This window comes from Phodopus roborovskii, unplaced genomic scaffold, assembly GCF_943737965.1.
Source record: "Phodopus roborovskii unplaced genomic scaffold, PHOROB, whole genome shotgun sequence".
Classification (NCBI taxonomy): Eukaryota; Metazoa; Chordata; class Mammalia; order Rodentia; family Cricetidae; genus Phodopus; species Phodopus roborovskii.
Window position 1 is genome coordinate 9824454 of NW_026125506.1, and position 23863 is coordinate 9848316.

The 23863-nt window shown below is 44.8% G+C and overlaps 1 protein-coding gene across 1 annotated transcript in view; it reads left to right on the top strand.

Annotated features, from left to right (window-relative positions):
• The window catches only part of Hectd4 (HECT domain E3 ubiquitin protein ligase 4), a 149196-nt gene that overhangs the window by 42084 nt on the left and 83249 nt on the right, over nucleotides 1-23863 (top strand). The window contains exons 5-13 of the mRNA XM_051176572.1: nucleotides 2165-2273; nucleotides 3689-3827; nucleotides 5792-5962; nucleotides 14256-14448; nucleotides 16799-16957; nucleotides 20057-20170; nucleotides 20804-20944; nucleotides 21849-22081; nucleotides 22388-22533. Coding sequence (XP_051032529.1) covers nucleotides 2165-2273; nucleotides 3689-3827; nucleotides 5792-5962; nucleotides 14256-14448; nucleotides 16799-16957; nucleotides 20057-20170; nucleotides 20804-20944; nucleotides 21849-22081; nucleotides 22388-22533 — 1405 coding nt within the window. The remainder of the gene's footprint in view (nucleotides 1-2164; nucleotides 2274-3688; nucleotides 3828-5791; nucleotides 5963-14255; nucleotides 14449-16798; nucleotides 16958-20056; nucleotides 20171-20803; nucleotides 20945-21848; nucleotides 22082-22387; nucleotides 22534-23863) is intronic.

Below are 23863 nucleotides of genomic sequence, written 5' to 3' on the forward strand. Positions count from 1 at the left end.
CTCGAACTCACAGAGATCCGTCTGTCTCTGCCTCCCGAGTGCTGGGACTAAAGTTGTGTGCCACCATAATTTTTTTTTTTTTTTTGCTTGTTTGTTTTTGTTTTCTGAGACAGGGTTTCCTCTGTGTAACAGTCCTGGCTGTCCTGGAACTTACTTTATAGACCAGGCTTGCCTGGAACTCATTGAGATCTGCCTCCCAAGTGCTTGGGACTAAAGGTGTGCAACTCCACTGCCTGGCCAGATAAATCTTAAAAAAAAAAACCAACCGACAACAACAAAAAACATACTGATTGCGTCTTGGTGGTGGGCAGAGTCAGGCAGATCTCTGTGAATCAGAGGTCAGCCTGTGGTTTAGAGAATGAGTTTCAGAACAGCCAGGGAAAACTGATTGCTTTTCCAGATAACTGGGTTTGATTTCCAGCACCTACATGGCAGAGAATAGCTGTCTTCTGACCTATGTAGGCAGTGATGCACATCCATGCAGTCAAAATACCCCATAAAATAAATCTCAAAAATACTATAGAATGGCTTAGGGTATAAAATCAATATTCTAAAATGATTATATACTTTCACTGTTTTTCTTTTTTTTTTGGTAGGAATTAGTAGGTCCCTATGCTATCAGATTAGTTGATCTGGTGCTGGTGTGAGTGATATGACATTGAATTTCTTCTAGTGTGACATGCTCCTGGCAGATAAACTTCTTTGAAATACAGTGAGGGAAAGACTATTACAGTAAACACTGAAAGTTTTTCCTACAGCCTCATTTTAAGGTGAATTACTGGGAAAATAGATTAGTAAGTCATTTAACTCCCACATAGAGTACTTTTTTTTAGGATAGGGAAGCCATAGCCAGGTGGGAACTATAAGAAGGGAAGTGGGCTGGGAGATGGCTCAACAGCTACAGCATTTGCTGCCAAGTCTGACATCTGACTTTGATCCTTGGGTCCCATATGGAAGGAGAGAACAGAGTCTGCAGATTCCTCTGATCTATACACACACACACACACACACACACACAGAGAGAGAGAGAGAGAGAGATGTGTGCACATGCGTGCACACACACTCTAAATTAATAGATAAGTAAATATAACGGAACATTTTTTAAAAAGGAAGGAGGTCATACTTTCATGCTATTCTTTCCAGATAAAATTGGGATATCCAAATGTCAAGTCCAAAGAAGATGATTTTATTTAGTTCCACATTTAACATTACTATAACAATATGATTCCATTGCCATTAGGAAACACTGGCATGGCACCAGAGAGCTACTTAGTTAGGTGTGTGATCTCTACTAGGCACAGCACAGGCCTTGAGGTACATGTTATTATCCCCGCATGTAACACGAAAAATAAAAACCCAGTGACAGATATTGGGGTTCAAGCTGAGGGTCAGATAAGCAAAGCAGCTGGCTACTAGCTCTTACTATACCTCAGGCTAGCTGCACAAATCTTCAGACTTAATCCTAGACTGAAGCCTCCCTTAACATGGCTGGAGACTAATCTCAGAATGCAGCCTGAGACACTGGGCTCCTGTCTTTTATACACCCCTCTAGGGCTGGGATTAAAGGTGTGAGCTCTAATTCTCTTTTAGACTGATTCACTCTTGTTTAAGCCTTGAACTCAGAGAGATCCATCTGCCTCTGTCTCATGAGTCCTGGGATTAAAGATGTGTACCACTACCACATAGCTTTTATGGCTAACTAATGTGGCTGCCTTTGCATCCTGAACCCACAGACAAGCTTTATTAAATCATAAATCACCACACCCGTATTACTATTGAAGAGGCCCATAGCCCCTAATGAAACCCTACTTCCTGAGAGCCCTTCTTACTAAACACCATTCTCAGATCAGTTAGGGATGTCAGAATTGACTCAGGCCTTCACTGTGCTTCTCGAGAAAGAAAAGAACAATCATTTAGCAGGTGGACTCAGTGGCTTGCTAATAACCTTATGTCCTTAGTCCCTGAAACTGGTCCCAATTCCCACATGCTTTTACTATGTTTGATTTGGGGGTTCAAGCCATCTACTGTTGAGGTAACATTGAAATTGTTATTTGAATTGGGAATTCATGTCAGTCAGTTTCCTAAAGCTTTTTTTTTTTTTTTTTTTTTTTTTTAAATTAGAAAAGCATTTTTATAGCCTCATTGTATGTGGAACTGATTTCAGATGCCGACTTGGGGCGCTGTCTCACCGCCGACGGACGTTACCTGTACACCACTAACTCAGCTGGAAGAGGAGTAAGCAAGCTGGGCTCGGGATTGCATGGCACTCTCAGGTCAGTGGTTGGGGCTTTCCCAGGGTGGCTGGAACTCTTGTCCATGTCTGTGAAGGAGATGCAAGCCAGGGTTCCTATCCTCTTACAGTGACCGCTTACAGACAGGCCCTGGCTTCCCCGCTCCTGCTCTGTAGGAGTGCTCTAGCTTTTCTGTGACTGAGATGCTTGGTCACAGCCAGAAAGTCCTCTTAGGTGTCAGTATTTTAAAAAAAAAATTATTTTATTTGTATTATTTTTAACCAAGACTTTATTTTATGTGCATGAATGTTTGCCTGCTTCTAAGTATGTGTCTGCACACGTGTGAGCCTGGTACTTGTGGAGGTCAGAAGACAGTGTCAAATCTCCTGGGTGATTGTGAGCTGCCATGTGGGTGCTGCGACTTGAACCCAGGTTCTCAGCAAGAACAAGAAGTGCTCTTAACTGCCAAGCCACTTCTCCAGCACAAGATTTTTATTTTTAATATTGCTTGTGTACCCGGTCCTTGGAGCTGGCAGTTGTGAGCTGCCATATGGATGCTGGGAACTGAGCACAGGTCCTTTGCTCCCTCACTGCCTCCCTCCCTGCCTCCCTCCCTTCTTCCCTTCTTTCTTCTTTTTTCCAAGACAGGGCTTCTCTGTGTAGCCCTGGCTGTCGTAGAACTTCCTCTGTAGACCAGGCTGGCCTCAAACTCAGAGATCCACCTGCCTCTGCCTCCCGAGTGCTGAGATTAAAGGCATGGGCCACTACTGCCTGGCTTCCTTTCTTTTCCTTCCTTCCTTCCTTCCTTCCTTCCTTCCTTCCTTCCTTCCTTCTTTCTTTCTTTAATATTTTACATGCATTGGTGTTTTGCCATGGGTATTGGGTCCCCTGGAACTGGAATTACAGTTGTGAGCTGCCACATGGGTACTGAGAATTGAACCTGGGTCCCCTGAAAGAACAATCAGTGCTCTTAACCACTGAGCCTTCTCTCTAGCCTTCAAGCACAGGTGGACCTCAAACTGCTTATGCAGCCAAGGATAACCCTGAATTCATAATCACTTCCTGACTTCTGTGATTATAATTTATTGTTGATAAATGGACATCATTAATTTATTTTTGTACTTGGATATGGCAATAGATTAAAGTAGACTTTCAGATGAAATAAAATTCTGTGAATTCTGTCAAACCATTTTTGAGATATTTTTAGTTGAGATCTATTTAGTCAGTCAGACCCTTTCTTTGATTTTTTTTTCCTCCTTCCTTCATTATTATGGAAATGATAGAAATGAAATGTTTGCTGTAATTTGTCAGTTCTAATGTTAATATAAACTTCTCTCTTAGCTGTTTTGTCTAGTTAGTTGTTTAAAAGAATTAGGTCTGAAATGTTTGTATTTGTGTAGACCCGTGCAGGGCTGCAGATACAGCCTGAGATTCCACCAGTATCTCTTGTCTTCCAGAGGGTTTGTGTACTGCCGCAATGAGGAGCTGGAACCAGGATGGGTGGCGTATGGCAATGGCCACCTCCTCCATCGCCCTGTGTCTTTTGACAGTAAACCTCACTCCCTTTTCCAGGTCCTAGACCAGAATACCCTGCAGGTGAGTAGCAAAGCACTATGCAATCTGTACAGAAGTGTACCAGCCAGTACCTAGACACACAACACACACACACACATACACACATACACACACACACACCACACACACACACACACACACACACACACAGCAGCACAGCCCCTCCTATTGCTATCTTTAAGGCTTTTTCTGGTGATTTGACTGAATATGCTTTTTAATTTGTCTTAACATTTCTTTATTCATTATCCATTTCTATTTGAATGAATGTATTCCTTTAAAATTTTATATCTTTGTATTATTATACTTAATTATTCATTCACTTTTAGGGGGAGATACTTGCTCCTGGGAGTCCATCTTTTCCTTCCATCCTGTGTATCCTGGGTATAGAACTCAGGTAGTCAGACTTGGTACCAAGTGGCTTTAGCCACGGGGCCAGTTTGCCATCTTGCCCATGGATTTATTCTTCAGATTTTTAAATTTATTTAAAATGTTTATTATTTGTGTGTGTGTGTGTGTGAGTGTGTCTGTCTGTCTGTATGTGTATGTGTGTCTGTATGTGTGTGTGTGTGTGTCTGTGTATGTATATGCGTGTGTGTCTGTCTGTGTGCTGTGTGAATGTATACCCTGTGAGTACAGGTGCCTATGGAAGCCTAAAGAGGACATCATATCCCCTGGAGCTGGAGATACAGGTGGTTCCATGTCACCCAGCATGGCAGCTATCTATATGAATGTGGTCTGTTCATGCCATAGTCATCTGTCAGATTAGAGGGGTTGGTTCTCTTCCTCTCTGGATCCCGAAGCTCAAAGACTTGTGCTGTGCTCTCTGAAGCACCTTCCCACTTGCGCAAACCAGGTTTTTAGCCCCAGCTGACCTCAGCCTCCCTGTGTAGCTGAGGATGACTGAACTCCTGAGCCTTCTGCTGGGAACACAGACATGTGGCAACACGCCAGCCAGCCAGCCAGCATGGTTTGCTTTTGTTCTTTGGATCTTGCTATATATCAAGCGAGACTAAGGGCGGAACCAAATGTCTTCACTGTGCCCTTGGAGGCAGTAGCCTGCTCTAGTGGCTTTTGGGTTCTTTAGCTTTTTTATTCTTGACTTCCTCCTCTCCTCTCCTCTCCTCTCCTCTCCTCTCCTCTCCTCTCCTCTCCTCTCCTCTCCTCTCCTCTCCTCTCCTCCCCTCCCCTCCCCTCCCCTCCCCTCCCCTCCCCTCCTTTCTCTCCTCTCCTCTCCTCCCCTCCCCTCCCCTCCCCTCCCCTCCCCTCCCCTCCTTTCTCTCCTCTCCTCTCCTCTCCTCTCCTCTCCTCTTTCCTCTCCTCTTCTTTCCTTTCCTCTTATTTGTTTGTTTGTTTGAGACAGGGTTTCTGTGTATAACAGCTCTGGCTGTCCTGGAACTCACTCTGTAGACCAGACTGGCCTCAAACTCTGGAAGTCTGCTGGTCTCTGCCTCCCGAGTGCTAGGATTAAATGCATGTGACACACCAGTGCCCAGTTGTGCTTCTCATGGACATCAAAAACAGTCTTATTCTGAGGAGAAACCCAATGAATTTCCCTTTTGGATTTCAAAGTGCCAATGAGCTATCACATCAAATTAGGATTTCTTCATCCTACGCCAGGTGTAGTGACTCACACCTTTAATCCCAGCACTCAGGAGGCAGAGGCATGTGATTTCAAAAGCCATCCTGGTCTACAGAGTTGAGTTCCCAGATAGCCAGACCCTGTCTTGAAAAAAAAAAAATAAAAAATAAAAAAAAAATAAATAAATAAAACAAGGGCTGAGAGATGACTCAATAGTTAAGAGCACTGGCTGCTCTTCCAGAGATCCTGAGTTCAATTCCCAGCAACCACATGGTGGCTCACAATAATGAGATCTGGTGCCCTCTTCTGGTGTGCAGGCATGCACACTGTATATATAATAAATAAATCTTAAAAACAAGCAGGCATCTCTGCATCCCTCTAATGAAGGGCCTTCTTTCCTGTCCAGGTGTGCCAGACAGTTCCCATGCCAGCCAGTCCCCTCCCTGCAGGCAGTACCATGAGTACCGTGCATCTCTCCTCAGATGGCACTTACTTCTACTGGATCTGGTCTCCTGCCAGTCTGAATGAGAAAACCCCAAAGGGACATTCTGTCTTCATGGACATTTTTGAACTTGTGGTGAGTTTAATTCTCATTTTGTATCATTTCAGAAAAAATATTTCTTGCTTTCTTTTCAGGCCCATAGACAAAGAGGCTGCAAACCTTTTAGTACCCAGTGTGCCCATTTTCTTTGGTACTGGTTTTCTTCTTGCATGCCATTGGCTATGTAGATCCTGGCTTTCTGAAGAGTAATCTGGCACAGAGGGGAGGTAATATTACTGTATGCATTGCAGGAAGGTCTTAGCACAAATGCTGTGGGCAGGACTGAAGTAGCAAGAGCAGCCCCTTGGGGGAAATGAGCACTAGGGATGCTCAGACGTCAGCCGAATACTCCCTGTGAGCCAATAGCATTCCCCGTGGGTGGGAACATGGTCAGGGTAGGCAGGGCTCCTAATCAAGTGAAGCTTGAGTTCTAGCTGCAGGGTGGATGAGTAGATTGGGGTGCTGGTCATGGATAAATAAAAGATTACTCATTAAGAACTAAGAAAAGTGATGATTTTAGACAGTGAGAGAACCAGTGAAGTTTGCCAGGTAAAGAACTTGGGAAAGCCAGGTGTGATGATGCCCCCCCTCCAGAAGGCTGGGAAGGCTGGGGCAAGGAGGATCATGTACATGAGGCTAGCTACATAATGAGCTTAAGCATGAATTATGCTACACAACAAGGCCATGTCTAAACAAGGAAGAAAAGAAGATGGGATCTGGAGTGATGGCTCAGTGGTTAAGAGCACTGGCTGTTCTTCCGAGTCGTTAGAGTTTGGTTTCCTGCCGGAGTCCTGCTCCAGCAGGTCAGAAATACTGTAGAGGAGATGGAGGATTGGCAACTGGATGGACACACAGGGGATTTACCTGAGAAAGCAAAATTTAATTCCTTGTCTTTTTGTCTTTTATCCTGTTTATATCACCCAAGACAGAAATTTCTACATAAAAGATCACCTCACAACCACAAATTTTCCAAATTTTCCAAAAACAAATTAAAATCTTTACTCAAGAGGAAATCACATTATCATCACAAGTTACATATTTTCTTAGTTCACATGTAGTTAAACATTTCATCTTCATCCTAAGGCAAGGATTCTTTTTATTATTGATTAACAAAGTTTAAAGCAAGCCAAGTGTATTTCAGCCAGTTTGCATTGGCAGGCAGTAGTTGTAGTTACAATGTAGGAAATTTTTATTCTTAATTCTACTCTACAAAATGGTACTCAAGTGGTCTAGCTAACCAATCTGTTTTTCTTTTTTCTTTACACACAATTGGGTCATTTAATTTCCTTTCACAATTTTTTTTCAGAGTGCATACTAGAACCTGTGATTAAATCTGTAAGCTATATGCCAAGGAACTCAGACCTACCCTTGGGTGTAGGGACATAATTGCCTTATTTGATCATCAGCCTGTTTTCCCACAGGCAGAATTAATTGGCCTATCTATAATGCGTGAAACTCCCTTGTTTTCATTTTCCTTCCTTGGCAAGTCTCACATGGAGCAAAAAAAGGATGGTACTTTTAATCTTATTTCTTTCTTGTATCTCTCATTGGGGCAGTTGTCAGAGCAACATGAACCATTTCCCTACTCATCTTCAGCAACTGTCTTAACCACCTGTGTCTTTAAATCATTGATCCAATTAAGCATCATTGCTCTATAAAAATCATCTTCATTATGATCTGCAAGTAAATTGTCCAGTGAGGAGTAGGATTTTCCTATGAAACAATGACATTATACTAGATATATAGTGAGATTTTTCTACCCAGCAATCTTACATGCCAAATACAGTAAGAATACAATAGCAGCAAGCAGGAGAAAGCACACACACACACACACACACACACACACACACACACACACACGCACGCACGCGCGCGCGCGCGCACGCCAGCTAAGCTATGTTGACCAATGAGCTATACTCCATAAACTCCATTGCTGATGACTTCAGCTCCTCCAGCATGGCCGCCTGCAGTTCCCAGCATCTACATGGTAGCTCACAACCATCTTTAATTCCAGTTTCAGGGGATGCCCTCTTCTGGCATCCTTGGGCACTGCACAGACATGGTGTATAGACATACACCCAAGTAAGACACTCTCTCTGTAGATCAGGCTGGGCTTGAACTCAGAGATCCGCCTGTCTCTGCCTGTGGAGTGCTGGGATTTAAAGTATGCATCACCACTGCCTAGCTAAAAAGAGAAACATTTTGAAAAAGAGGTTTTATAATAAATGATACTAGTCTCTAGATTAATAGATATTTGACACAAGAATGGAAAATATCTACACCATAGTACATTATTGTGAAAATTTAGATTATTTAAAATAAAGTAAGAATTCTAAAGTTTCTAGAAATAAAACACATATACACCAAAAGACTGGGCTATTCAATAGGCTTCTTAATGTAAAAATAGAGACATATTTTCACAACCCACGGGAAATTGATTCCCAAAGTATGAACCAACTATGAAGATGACACAAAGCTGTGTCTAGGTATCTGCAGTCAAAGGCCACACCTGCTGGAGGCGATGGGACAGCTGAACAGCCTGTGCTTTAGGTTGAAAGGAGACCTGTGAGTCACGTAGGGGTGGTCTGACTCAAAGAAGTCAGCCATATGCTCTGTATCTGCAGTTCTGCCGTGGGACTGTGGTTGGCAATGCCTGCTGAGGCATCACATGGGTCTGTTCTGATACTCAACTTCCTGACCTCTGAGTGCTGGATTAGGAGCCGAGCCTCCATGCTTGGCTTGCTCCTTTCTTCTTTCTTTCCTTTCTTTTTTGTCTTTGAGACAGGGTCTCAATGTGTAGCCCTGGCTATCTCTAAACTTACATAGATCTGCCTACCTCTGCTGCATTAAAGGCGTGTGCCAGTGTTCCTGACCTTCCCTTCTCTCAAACCTTCTTGTGATGCACATCATACCCCACACAGCTCTTTCCCAGCCTAGGCATGGCTTACTTTTTGTTGTGAAGTAGTCACACAGCCGTCTCTCTGAGCATGTAGCTGTGTGCAGTGTAATTGATGTACACTGTTGGAAACTGCTCATGTTCTGGTGGAAAAGCAGAGCACGTCCTCTTAGCTGCTGTCCCCTCCCGGCCTTGTGTGCCCATCCTTCTAGCAATCATGAGCCACAGCCCCTTCCATCTGCTCTCGAGGCTCTTGTTCCTCATTTGCTGCATGACTTTCTACTGCAGGTACCCAGGCTGGCTTCCCAGCCAGAGCCTATCCCGGAACTGGAGGTGCACAGCTCAAATGAACAAGCTGTCAGGAGGATTTAACTAAATGGCTACTTGTCATGAAATACCTTCTACCATGATTAAGTGACTATTATAGGAAAACAGTTAGGTATGTGATGTATGAGATGGAATGTAGGGGCCAATGAGATGGCTCAGTAAGTAAGGGAACCTGCTACCAAGCCTGAGCACTTGAATTCAGTCTGCAGGACCCATATGGTGGAAGGGGAGAACAACTCCCACAAGTTGTCCTCTGACCCCCTGACAAGTGTCACCACACACGCACACCCACACATACGCATTGTACTAGTTAAGTCCTGTGGCTGTGAGAAAACACTATGACCAAGAACAAGCTGAGGAGGAGAGGCTTTGTTTTAGCCCATCATGCCGGGAAGGCAGGGCAGGGATTTAAGGCAGGTTCCTACCTGGAGGCAGGAACTGAAGCAGAGCTCGGAGAGGAAGCTGCTAACTGCCTTCTTCTCTATAGCTTGCTCAGTCTGCTTTCCTATATAGCCCAGGATCTCCTGCCAGGGGTGACCCCACTTATAACAGGCTGGACCCCCCCCCCCACCACCAATCATGAATCCAGAAAATTTGAGCCAGGGTATGGTTGTGCTCGCCTTTAATCCCAGCACTCCAGGAGGCAAAGGTAGGTGATCTCTGTGAACTCAAGGCCTGCCTGGTCTAATAGTGAGTTCCAAGATAGACAGAGCTGTATTGTGAGACCCTGACTGAAAATCAAAAACTAGAAACACAAAAATAAAGACAAGAAAGAAAATGCCCTGAGGCCTCTGTTATGGGGGCATTTTCTTAGTTTGAGGTGCTCTCTTCCAAGATGACCTAGCTTGTGTCGGGGCGGATGGGGATGATGGACGGGTGGATGGGGAAACAGAGACCTGTGGATTCGTATTGAAAGTTTTATTGAGGGGCAAGTAAGAAAAGAGGTAAAGAGACACAGAGAGGACAGAAGAGAAGAGGAGACAGGAAAAGTCCTGTCTGTCCCAGGGAACAGCGGGAAATGGGGGGGGGGCATTAAGTGGGTGGGGTCTTTCTTTTAAATGGGTCCTTTGCACCTGTGTCCAGACTAGTAGTGATGCAACCCTGGGCTGAGCAGGGTACTGCCTGATTGCATTCTGCCAGGTGACAGGGGCAGGCCAGACGTAATGCCTAAATCCTTGCCGGGTCTCTTCCCCTCCCTAGGAGTTGCTTTTCCACAAACTGACCTGGATAAGTAAGCTACTCTCTTTCATTCACCCAAGTTTTTGTTGTTGTTGTTTTCCTCTGTTCCCAAAGTGCTGGATTAAAAGCATTTGCCAGCATGCCTTGCTCTTCATCTAGTTTTAAATGAGTTCTGTATTGCTTTGTCTGGGTGGCTGGTTTGTGAACCTTTGTCTTCACAGGCTTGTGTAGGAGCATGGGAGTTAATTAAGAAAAGGAGAAGAAAAACATAAATACAGCTGGTGCTAAATGCTGGGAGGAAAGGAAGTAGGGCAGTGGGAAAGGACAAGGTCTCCTGTATCTTACTTGGCTGATAGGGCCCTTCCTAACAGTCAGGGGGATAAGTTTGCTTGGGACCAAAGGCTTTCTTGGGACATGGCGCCTCGATGCTAAATAAGAACAGTCCTGGCCAACTGCAGAGAGTGGACAGTCTACAAAGAGGGGACAGCAAGTAACAAGGCCTGCAATAGAAGGACAGTGTGGCATCCGGGAGGGGACAGGCCATGGTCACTGAGAACATGGTGGCAGAGGGCCAGGCTGAAGTAGCCGAGGTTGAGAAGGTTAGCAGATGCCAGCCCTCACAGCCTTAATAGTAGCATGGATTGTTTAGAATAATTCATTTTTTGCATGGGACAGGAAGCACTTGCCATGGCATGTGCATAGAGGCCAGAGGATGGCTTGTAGGAGTTTGAGTCCCTCAGACTTGATAGCAAAGGTCCTTACTGACTCAGCCATTTCACAGGTCCAGTGTCATGGGTTTCAGTGTAGCCGGGAAGTCAACAAAGGGCTTACTTAAAAAGGACAGGGTGTGGATTTATGGCACCTTAAAACTATTTTATTTTTAATTGTGTCGGTTATGTGAGTGCCAGTGCCCACAGAGGCCTGGGGCATCAGATCCCTTGGAGCTAGAGTTACAGTTGTGAGCCACCCTGAGTAGACGGTGCTCTTAACTACTGAGACATCTGTCCAGTCCCAGGATTTACTTGTTTTGAAGTGACTGTTGGTTAGTGTGTGGAAAATTCACTAAGTGGCAGTAGAAGGCTATTGAGAGCTGGCCAGTGGCCTGGACTAGGAGAGAAACCCCTTGTCCCCGCTAACTATATTGCTTCTTACTTCTCCCAGCTGTGCCCTCTTTTTGAGGTCAGTAGCCAGCCATTTACCTCTCTGAGCTGCATGGCTAAGTGTTGCTAAAACTGCTGAAGTTCACTTGGGAAAGCGAGCGAGTTTGTTAGGCTTCCTTACAGACTATAGATGAGAGGTTAATTTATGGGGATGTAGGAGCTCCTCCCCCAACAGGGGGCACTTGAAAAGCCTTTACCCAACAGGACTTCCTTGTAGCTGCAGAGAGAGAGAGACCTTCTCCCTTAGTCTTCCTTGGTCTATACATACTATTAGCCCTTGCCCAGGGCCATGCATAGTGGAGGCAGAGATGCATAGAACAGGTGGTAGGGAGGGGCTGCTTATCAAGTGGGGGTCTCTGACCCTCCCCACTCCTCCATGAGTGATTTTAATAAATGGCTTAATATACCCAAGGGTAACCCTTTTTGCTAGGGGATGCAGCTGAACTCCCTGAGATGGTGGTTGCTTGGCTCAGAGTATAGTCAGCCCAACACTACGGTTGTACAGATTTAGCATTCATGTGTGCCCTAACCCCGGTCCTCCTGCTGCTCACGGCTGCTTTGTCGTCTCGGTTTGCAGAGCACTGAGTGCAGCAAGAGACTGTTTTACATTAGCTATTGATTTCCTCATGGGGCCAGATGGGTAATGCTTTTGAACGCCAAGCTTAATGAGATCGATTTTTGTCTTGGATGCTTTTACAGGGTTATATTTAGAGTTGTGTAACATAAATAGAGAATGAGGGTGGGGGTAAAACAATGCAGTAAGAAGTGGATGTGTTAAATTGTAGGGAAAAAAGGCAATTTAAGTAGAAATGCCGGAGGCAGGGGTGGGAGCAGTGAGATGGGGCACAGCTTAACGCAGAAGCAGTAGAGAAAGTGGGTGTTTCCACACAGGCTGGAGCTGAATGGGAGGGAGGGCCTGTGGGGAATGCCTCTCCAGGGCTGGAGATGTTCTGGTGACCAAGGCTGTAGGCAGGCACCTTCTCTCAGGCAGCTGGCATTGAAGGACAAGCCATGAGTGAGTTACTGTGTGGTCATTTCAGAGAGATGAGGATATGTAGGAGCAAAACTGTGGAATATGCTCCGTGGTAGATGGTGGGGAGATGATGGTCAAGCAAGGAAGGCTCCTGTGAGTTGGTGTCTTTCTGAGGTCTGAATGATGGGGTTGAGCCAGCCCTGAGAAGTTCTGTAAGTGGACATGTGGAGCTAGGAGGCAGGAGAGGAGCTGGCAGGGTAGGGTCCCTGTTGGCTCTACTTACTTATACAAACTAAGTGCTTCGCTAACTACCAGGGAAGGACTGTGCCATGGAGATCACAAAAGCAGGAACTCCAAAGGTCACCACAAGGGAGTTAAGGGAAAGGTGAGTGGTTCAATCTTAGGCTACAGTGGGCTGTCCAGAGTGGTGCTCATGAGAAGGCACAGGATTAAGAAGCCAAACCTAGGAGGATGAGAAGCAGAGGGTGTGGGAGCAGAGCAGCAGTGTGGGGCCCCCAGAGAGCTCTTCCTTTATCCTCTGTGAACACATGTGCAGCTGCCCTGGGAGCTTCTGGCTGTACTCCTCAGTTCTGTGCGTTCTCTTGCCATTTCCCTCTGGACTGTGGCTTTGCTTTCTATGGTCTTCTAAAGACCCCTTGGCATCCTCATTCTTGTTTGCAGGGGTTGTAGCAGCAAGCCAGGCTGGCTGTCTTCCCTGGTGGGATGGGTTTCTGAGGCCCTCTGTGTCTAGGAGGCTGGGTGTGCAGGGGCATTGGTTAACACAGGCTTCTTGAGGTGGATCAAAGTCTTAGAAGCTGGGCGGTAGTGGCGCACACCTTTAATCCCAGTGCTTGGGAGACACAGAAGCAGGCGGATCTCTGGTCTATGAGGCAAGTTCCAGGACAGCCAGGGCTACATAGAAAAACCCTGTCTCAAGAAGAAGAAAAAGAGGAGGAAGAGGAAATGGAGGAGGAGGAAAAGCCCTAAGGCAAAATGTAAATGAAGAGAAACAGGTTAATTTACATTAAAAAAGCTAGCCAGAAACAAGCCTAAACTAAAGCTGAGTGTTCATAACTGATATTAAGTCTCCAGTCTTTATTTGGGAGCTGGTTGTTGGCCCCAAAAGAAAGCCTGCTATAGGGAAGGAAAGAAGGGTGGAGGGAAGGACCGCATGTAGGTGGTTTGTTGTAAGTCAGACCCCCATTGTTGAGCGACTCTGCTGGGTAAGAGAACTGGCAGGCCAGCCATGGTGTACTGGAAGCGTGCTGTGTGTTTTAGCCAGGTTGGCTTGTGCCAGGATTGCTCGGCCATGCCCAGGCAGCTGGAACTAGTGCTAGCTCCCGAGGAAAGATCTGTTAGGTCTTAGCAACTAGTTATATTTCCAAAACACATTAACCTCACAGTTGTCCTCAGCAGCAAATCAAGGGCTGGTTGATTTGTTTTCCTCTCTCTCACTTGTACCTGTCAAAAGGCTCATAATTAGTGAGCAACTGCCTGTGGGATTCAGTATAAGGGTTCTAATCAACAGTGTTTTGCAGAATGTATTAATGTCAGCTGATTCACTTTGAATATGGGCTGCCATGAAGAACGACAGCTCTTAGAGTGAGCCTAGCCTTCCCTGTGTGAAGCAACTCCTCCGGAGCATTGAAGTAGTTTGCGTGGAAAGATGTATTTGCTCAGATGGCTGGAAAGTGCTTTGTAAGCCTTCTGGTCACAGAAACAGTCTCCAAAGACAACTGCTAACTCGACGGAAGGAAGCATCACCTCAGGGCTTCTTTTTTCTTTAAACATTAGGTGGAAAATGGGGTATTTGTAGCCAGCCCACTTCAGGAACGCACAATCCTAATGAGAAAAGAGGGTGAATCTGCCAAAAGCATTAATGAGATGCTCCTGAGCAGACTGTCTCGGTACAGAGCCTCCCCGTCGGCAACACTGGCTGCCCTGACCGGCTCCACCATCTCCAACACTCTGAAGGAGGATCAAGCAGGTGCGTTTGTTTGCCTCTTCCTAACCCCTGCCTATAGCACCTGAGCGCAGCACACAAACCCTGCCTTCCCTGCACCCCCCTTCAGTGAGCAGCCAGTCCAGGCTGTGGGCAGAGTGTGGGCCCTGGGACAGTTCTGCCTTACCTGTAGCTGGCAGGGAAGATATGTAAATGCAGCTAGCTTCAGCAGTACACACCTATAGTCCTAGCACTTAGGAAGCTAAGGCAGGGTGGGGGTGGGAGGTGTGGGGAAGGGGGGGGGGAGAGTGAATCATGAGTGGAAGGCCAGCCTGGGCTATGTGAGATCACCCCAAACCCTACCCCAAAAAGTATCTGAGTCTGAGCTAAAATGGATTCAATTCTCTGCCTTTCAATTCTCTAACCCTTTCACTGTTTGAAACACTAGGAAGACAAGCTCTTGTGGTGAATTTTTATGAGGCTATCCAGTAGATACTTTATTGCTTATATTAGAATGTCAGGACAAAGACCTGTTGCCACTGGCCTCTGTGGTATCAATGTGAGTACTTTGCTAATGCTTGCCTTATCATGGGCTTAGGCATTTGAGTTCAAGGAGATACTTGCACAAAACAGTTCTTTTTACCTAAGTAAATAAATGTTTTGGGGGTTGGCAAGATGACTGACTCATTGTTAGGTAAAGGTGTTTGTGGTCAAGGTTGATGATCTGAGTTTGATCCCTGGATCCCACATAAAGGTGAAAGCAGAGAACAACCCCACATAATTGTATTCCGACCCATACAGTAAATCAACAAATGTAAAGAAGACACCCAAACAGTAGGCACTTTCATGACAGGCTAAAATCTTGATCTGTGTTTATATATACCTCCATGCCCACCAGATTCTTTTCAGTATACTTAGTGAATCTGCTGTCTTTGTTTAATGAAAGAAAAAGAAAAATAGGAGCTGGAGAGATGGCTCAGGGGTTAAGAGCACAAGCAGTTCTTCCAGAGGTCCTGAGTTCGATTCTCAGCAACCACATGGTGGCTCATAACTGTCTGTAATGAGACTTGGTACCCTCTTCTGGCCTGCAGGCATGCATGCAGACAGAACACTGTATAGGTAAATAAATCCTTTAAAAAGAAAAAAAACAACCACCTACCTCCCAGCTCTGCAAATGCTTCTCCACCATGCATGATCTCATGCAGCCAAGCATAGTCTTCAGCTCCTGATCCTTAAGTAGGAGCACACTGCCAGACCCAACTGCTAGTGCTATGTGTGTGTGTGTATGTTTGTGTACTATACTTGTGTCTTCTGGCCCATGGACAACATACATTTTGACTTTTTTGTGAAAACTGGTATCTTTAAACAAAATGTGATTTTTTTTTGGTGTACTTTTTTTTAATATGAATTTTAAGTTCATTTAACATGATGCTACTATACTGAAAAACCACCAGCTCTAGTCTACATAGGTCTGTGAAAATTAATTGACCATACACAGACTCTGAAGCTTTGGATCTGGAGATGGTTCAGTTGGTAAAGTTCATGCAAAGCAAGCCTGAGGACCTGAATTTGCTTCCCAGAATGTACGTGAAGAAAGCTGGTTATAGTGGTGCACTCTTGTACTCCCAGGACGATGGACATGGTTCTCTGTGAGTTTAAGGCCATCTTAGTCTACATAGTTAGTTCCTGGCTAGTTGACAACTCCTTAGTAATGTCACCTGAAGTTGACCTTAGGCCTCCACCCATGGATACACACACTTGATACACACAGTGCAAGTATGGGCTAGAGAGTGAGTTCCATGAAAGCCAGGGCTATAGAGAGAAACCCTGTCTCAAAAAATCCAAAACAACAGCAAAAACAGCTTAATTAGAGTATCGACTCCCAATTAAATGACAATAGGGATTCTGTTTTGAGATTTATTCCATGTAAGCATTCATTGTTTTGGAAGCATATTTAGAGTCATAAGCCGTATAGGACACTGGGAGCATGTTTAGGACAGCCAGACCATCCCATGGGAGTCTTGGAGTCAGCCTCTGGAGTCAGAAAATAATTAATTCTTCCCTTTCTCTGCTTAAGCTTTTTATTTTCTTTTATTTCATATGATAGGTGTTTTGCCTACATGCATATCTGTGCACCATCACTTGTGTGCTCAAAAGCTAGTTAGATCCCTGGAACTGGAGTTACAGACAGTTGTGAGCTGCTCCATAGGGGCTGGAAATGGAACCTGTGTCCCCTGAAAAAGCAGCCAGTGCTCGTAACCCTGACCCATCTCTCCTGCTCCCCGCGTTCTGTGTTTGTTTCAGTGTGGATTCCCTTGTTATGTCTAAGTGTGTTCTGGTAACCAGATTCATCAGAATGCAATACTTTACTAAGCATTTTTATTCCCTTCTCCAGCAAATACTAGCTGTGGCCTTCCTCTGAAAATGTTGCGGAAGACACCCATGTACACTTGTGGCACATACTTGGTGATGCTGGTTCCACCTCCCGGGGGGTCAGGCAGCTCTGCCACTCGATCTCTTTTTGGTGGAACAAGTGGTCTGTCATCTTTAAAAAGTAAGTAAATTGTATTTGGAATGCTTTTCCTGATGTATCTTTGTATTAGTTATTAGTTGCTCTGATAACACACCATGACCAAAGGCAAGGAAAGAGTTTTATTTTGATACTGTTTCAGAGGAATAAGGGTCTGTCATAGTAGAGCAAGAAGCTGAGAAATCACTTTTTTTTTTTGAGACAGAGACTCACTATATGGCCCTGGCCTGCCTCTGCCTCTGAGTACTGGTATTAAAGGTGTGTGCTACCACACCCAGTGCAGAAATCGCATCTTTTACCACAAGTTTGAAGGAGAGAGAGAAAGATCTAGAAGATGTGAGACTTTAAAATCTGAAAGCCTGTCCCCAGCAATACATTTCTTTCTTCCTGAAGGCTGAACCTCCCCTTCTCCGAACAGCATCACCAACTGAGGCCTAAGTGTTTGGATTCCTGAAATATAAAGTATTCATATTTATTGTTTTAAACTTACTCTGTTCTACTTATTGCTCTCTGATAACACAAAATAATAATGGTCAATGAGTTACAGACTGAGGATTTGTTAGTTTAACTGGTGCTAAGGATGGCATCCAGGGCCTGTATTTTTGGCCGTTCTTATCCCCCAAGCTACATTCCAGCCCTCAAAATATAAATTTTAAACTTGTTTTATTTTTTCATGCAGGGTCTTACCATGTAATCCTATCTGGTCTGGAACTACAATAATTCACCTGTTTCTGTTTCCTGAGTTCTGGGATTAAAGGTCCCCTGGGCTTTTGGTCTTCTTATTCATAACTTTTTTCACTTACTGGAATTAGGCCCATTTGATTAGAATGGTTCTTCATGGGCCATTTCCCATGAGGACACAGTTGATGCCGTGGTTCTGTATCAGCCCAGGAAATGCTTCCTTCTGTAGCCTGTTCTGCATTGGTCACCATGCATCTCAGTGCAAGGAGACACCAGTTCTTGCTTTCAGACCATGGAGGCTGATCAGTAGATTGGAACACCAGTTCTTGCCTTTAGACCATGGGGATTGCTAGGTAGTTGGGCTGAGCTTAGTTTTAGGAGCTCCAAGTAGTGATGATGTCTGTGACCCAGAGAAATGGCCATTGTTGGAAAGAGGGGCCAAGTGTACATGTTGTAGAATGTGGGAGCAGAGGTCATTGTAGAGTGGGTGGGGCAGAAAGGAGAGACTTCTTGGGGTCTCAAGTTGGAATGGTAAGAAATGGGTATTTTTTGTTTTTGTTTTTGTTTTGTTTTGTTTTGTTTTCAAGACAGGGTTTCTCTGTGTAGCCCTCCAGGCTGTCCTCAAACTCACAGAGATCCTCCTGCATGTATCTCCTGAGTGCTGGGACTAAAGGGGTGCGCCACGGTGCCCAGCTTCCAGAAATGGGTGTCATTCATCTATGTGTGCAAGTAGGGTAAGGGCTTCTGTGATAGGAAGTGCACTGGAGAAGAGACTTGGGTGAGATCATTTTGTGGGATGGGACTGTAGCAAATGTAAAAAACGAGGGCCAGGGGTATAGTTCAGGAGAGTATTTATCTAGTATGTTCAAGGCCTTGAGTTTCATCCTCAGAGCAGAGGGAGAAATAGATAGTATAGTTTAGTCTAGAAATAGTATAGTTCCCACTGCCGTGATGGTGGAGTAAGAAAAGAAAACGAATGTAAGAGGTATACTACCGAGACTGTGTTGAGAAGGAGGGAAGGAGCCAGGAATGGTGGAGCACATCCATAAACCTTAGAACAGTGGTCCTTAACCTTCTGATGCCACAGCCCTTTAATACAGTTCCTTGTGTTGTGCTGACGTCTAACAATAACGTTCTTTCGTTGCTACTTCATAGCTGTAATTCTGCTACTGTTATGGATCTTAAGATAAATATTTGATATGCAGTATATCTGATAGGCGACCCCCAAAGGGGTCACAACCCACAGGTTGAGAACTGCTGCTGTAATACTTGGGAGGATTAAGAGCCATGGGACACAATTCGAGTTTTAGCCAGACTATGAAGGAAAAAACACAACAAACAAACAAACAAACAACATAAAAGGATGTAATCTCAGTACATGGAAAGTTGAAGCAGAAAAATCAGGAGTTTGAGGCCTGGACATAATGGTGAAACTGTGTCCAGAAACAAAACAGTTGTGGGTGTGGGTGTGATGTCAGCAATAGCAACTAACACATATGCTTGGCATTTTAAACTTACTTCATCTGCATGGCAGCTATGTGGTAGGTGCATATCCTAGTCAGGGTCTATAGCTGTGACGAAACACTATGGCCAAAAGCAAGATGGGGGAGAAAAGGGTTTATTTAGCTTACATTTCTACATCTTAGTCCATCACTGAAGGAAGTCAGAGCAGGAACTCAAGCAGGACAGGAACCAGGAGGCAGGAGCTGATGCAGAGGCCATGGAGGGCGCTGCTTACTGGCTTGCTGCTTCTGCGTTGCTCCACCTGCTTTCTTAAAGAACCCAGGACTGCCAGCCCAGGGATGACCCCACCCACAATGGGCTGTGTCCTCCCCATCAATCACTATTTAAGAAAATGCTCTACTGGCTGGCCTACATCCCAGTCTTACAGAGGCGTTTTCTCAGTTGAGGCTCTTTTCTCTCAGGTGGCTGTAGAGTGTGTCAAGTTGACATAAAGCTATCCAGCATAGTACCTTCTATTATCTCTGCTTTGCAAGTGATGAACATGAGAGGCTGATGACTTTCCCATGCCATCCAATTGTGGTAGAGCTGGAGTTCAAACCTAAACACTCAAAGCTCTTCCTCTCCGCTGCTCCATCTTCTGTGTTGAGAGAAAAGTCCAAGTGTCTGAGTCACAATGAGAGCTGGGAAGGAGAGCAACCTCATACCAATGCTTACAACAACCTGCTGAAATGATTCCTAACACACTGCCATCCTGTGATGCCATCCCATGATTTTACAGTTTCTCTTTTGACCTTCTAAAGTACCTTCATATCAATGTTGCTGTTTTAAATTCACTTTCAAAAATATAGTTCAGTGTCATGTTTATGAAGACAACAGACAACAACAAAGGCGTTTTCACCAGAAGTTTGGACAGGAACCTGTAATGGGGACTTTAAAGAGTAGTCATCAGGGCCATTAAACAGCTGTCTGTTTCCACAGTCTTGGCCTCCAGCTTGGTGTATAACATTTCAGACGGTCAGTTCACTAGTCGTGCAGATCTCATAGATGCCGCTGGAAGCTCGCTGGGGCGTGGTGCTCTTGTACCAGGATTGGGTAAGATTTAGCTTGGACAAGTGCTCTTGAAAGTCTTGTCAATTCTCTGTGGCATTCCAGTTTCCTTTAAAGAAAGAAATGTTAATACCCTTTAATTCAGGGACTCAGCAACCATGTGTAAGATTATCACATGAACTGCCATTGAAGATACCCACATCTCATAGTAAGATGATGCCCGTTACAGTCTTCAAGGTTTATGTCATACGAAGGTTTATTCTTCTGAAGAACACATGTTAGGAAACAGACCTGATGCTTTGTCCTGACTACCAGGGAACATATATTGAAGTTTGGGACACTCTAGAGGTTTTTATTGTGCGTTGGTGTTACCTGTTCTTAGTGTTCCTGGATTTTTCATGAAAGCTATCTGAATCCTTTTTGGAAGTAGATCATATGAATTAGTTGCTGCAAACCACATATTTTTGTGACTTGTTCCTTCTCTCATAAGAGTTGAGCAAAACTGCAAAGATTTTTTTGCTCAGTTCCAATTTTACTGTCACATAGTTCTTTGGAAGTAGAGGTGTGGCTGTCAGCACTGGGGGAAATTCTTGCCCTTTGTTCTTTTGCAGTTCTTTGGGGGAATATGTGTGTAAGTGTGCAGTGATACAACAGCTGAGTGAACTGTGCTGTTTGCAGGTGCGTGTTATGATACCGTGAACAACATGCTATGGACCTGCTCCAATGACTACATCGATCAGTGGTGCAATCCTGGGAACCAGGCCTTCCATTATGTGTGCCAGAGACTGGGGGTCAGCCATATCATCACCGAGCCCAAAGGTGAGCAGACTAGAGGGACAATGGTGGGAGGGAACATAGGCCAGCAACAAAGTGAATCCATAGCTTCCTTCTTGGAACTTAGGAACTAAAGCCCACTTTTGTCCATGGTGGGGAATGCTGGCTATGGGGAAGGAGAATGCATATAAATCATACAGCTTGTAAATGTGGAGGCCTTGCATCATTTTATGGGCTTTGAAACTGCATTGTAGATGCTGAGACTCAAACCTATGTCCTTTGGAAGAGCACTCATTGCTTTTAACCATTGAGCAGTCTCTCCAGCTCCCAAAGCAGCCTTTCTGGTACTTTGCCTTATTAGATTATTCTCCACCTCCATCCTCTGAAGGCCTGAAACCATCCATGAGTTTCGAAGTAATTATATTAAAAAAATGCTTGTTTATCCTCAGGTTTAATCGATAAACATTTATCCAAATGGGATAGAAGTGCTACTAAGTTCTATAGGGAAGGAGGGATACTTGTGAATATGGCTTCTTTTGTAGGGCAGCCATGGAAGATGGCTCTAAGTCTTCCAGAATGGTTACCAGCATGGGCTGAGATGGCCTGAATTCAAACCCTAGCTTTATCACTGTGTAGTTGTGTGATTTAGGGCAACTTAACCTCTCCCACTCTTTGTTTACTGGTCTATAAGATAGGACTAAAAGAATTTAAATTTGAAACCATGCATGTCAAACTTTATCTCACTTTTAAACACACATAACCAGTTCAGTAAGTGGTAGCTATCTGTGTTATATCCTACCCGGTGGCAGGAAGAGTTCTGGAGCAGCAGTGGCATCAGTGGGTACTAGGGGGTCTGTCTTGTGTTTACATAGCTTTTGTACACTGGAGAGTTGCTCTTCTGGGACATCTGTCATGTCTTTCCTTACCATGCTTCCTCTGCATCTTCTAGAAGAAGCCATCAGCACGAATGAGGTCATAAACCAGTTACTGCACCATGTTGGCGCAATGTGCATTCACCAGCTCAATCTTCTGGCCACGAACCCCAACCTTCCCATCACTAGCGTCCTAGGCAAGCAGCATCCCATTGAGGCACGCCATCTGAGCAGCATTTGTGACATCATGGAGAAGGCCATGGTTAACAGAGACACCTGTATCGTACGCTGTATCCTCGTTGTCTTTCAGGTACACGTCCTTTGTGAGCTTAGCAAGATGATGACAGACAATGGCCACTTCCTCCTCTGCTTTGCATCTTACCTCCTTGCAGTCCTCTAACTAGTGTGCATTGCCCGTCAATTATGAATGTTTTCTCATTGCTGTTAATGTGTATAAGATGTTTACTATATCCCGTTGTGCAGTGTAAGAGAGCAGAGTCGAAAATGCACCTGGTTATCTTTTCACAAGAATAGCTACCCTGTGCTTTCTTATAGAGGGCTGATTTTATCCTGGGCGGAGTGAGCATACTTAGCTCTGCCTCTTATGTTTTTGTAGGTGGTGTTTAAATTTTTCTTCAGCCCACAAACTGAAAGGAACCGAGACATCATTCGGCGGTCAGGATTGCTTCTTTGGCAGTTGTTGATGGCACCAAAGGACCAAATTTGCCCTGAAATTCAGAAGGAGGTCTGTCTTGCCATCAGGTAAACAGCAAAGTAAGCGACGTACCGGAATCTTTCATGCAGACTGTGGCCTAGCTAGCTCAGCACTCCAGGAATTTGGACCTCACCAACTGAAGCACATTTCCTTTGTGAACAGAGCAAACTTGTAAGGGCTATGAGTGGATAGTTGTATCGTAAATGTGGCAGGGTGGTTTGGAGCATTCTTTGGCATGGAACGCCTTGGTGTCGAGAGTTTGCTCTGCCATTCACATTGGCTGTGGCCATAGTTTGATGCTTCTGTCTCCTCAGCTGTGAGACAGAATTAAAAATGACACCTACCAAGTAGGTTCCTGATGTTGGTTGGCATGAGCACTTGACAGACATGAGGTTGGCTTAGTTGTGCTAGTCCTCATCAACCTGTTTAAAACCCTGTTGGAGGGCTGCTAAGATGACTCCTTGCCACCCAAGAATGATGACCTGAGTTTAATCTCCAGAACTCACCGCAGAAGGAAAGGTTGTCTTCTGACCTCCAGATATACACTGTGGCATGAATACGCCTGCATTCACATCACACACACACGCACACATGCATGCACACACATACATGGACACATGCACACACATACATGGACACATGCACATACAAATAATAATAGTAATAATAGTAATGCTGTTTTAAAAATCTTGTTGAGCTGGGCATAGCAGTGTATACCTTTAATCCCAGTACTCTAGAGGCAGAGGCAGGCTGTCTCTGTGAGTTCAAGGCCAGCTTGGTCTACATAGTGAGTTCCAAACCAGCCAGAGCTACACAGTGAGACCCTGTCTAAAAAGAGCAAGTCCCTCTCATGGAACCAGGGCCTTACCAGTTGGGTAGATTAGCTGCCCAGCAAGCTTCCATTGCCCTCCTGTGTGCCTCCCAGCACTGGGGTCACCTGTGTGCTCCTGTGCCCAGCTTTTCACATGAGTGCTGGAGATGGAGCCCGTTCCTTATGCTTTCATAGCAAGCAGCTTTCCCAACAAGCCATGTGCTCAGCTTCCTTACTATTGAATTTATGAGCCATAGTCTAGTGAGAATTTTGTTTTGGTGTTTTTTTTTTTTTTTTTTGGGAGTCTGGGACTTTTGATATAGCCCAGGCTGACCTTGAACTCTAGCTCCTTCTATCTGCAATTTATTTCTGCAGTTACAGGCAACTGCCTTCATACTCAGCTATTAATTATTGTGAATTAATTATTCTGATACAGGATCTCACTATGTTGCCCTGGCTGGCCTGAAACTCACTGCGTAGACCAGGCTGCCCTCAAATTCATTCTGTCTCCTAGATGGCCTCAATATTTTTTTTTTTTTTTTTTTTAACTTGTTAGTTTATTTCAG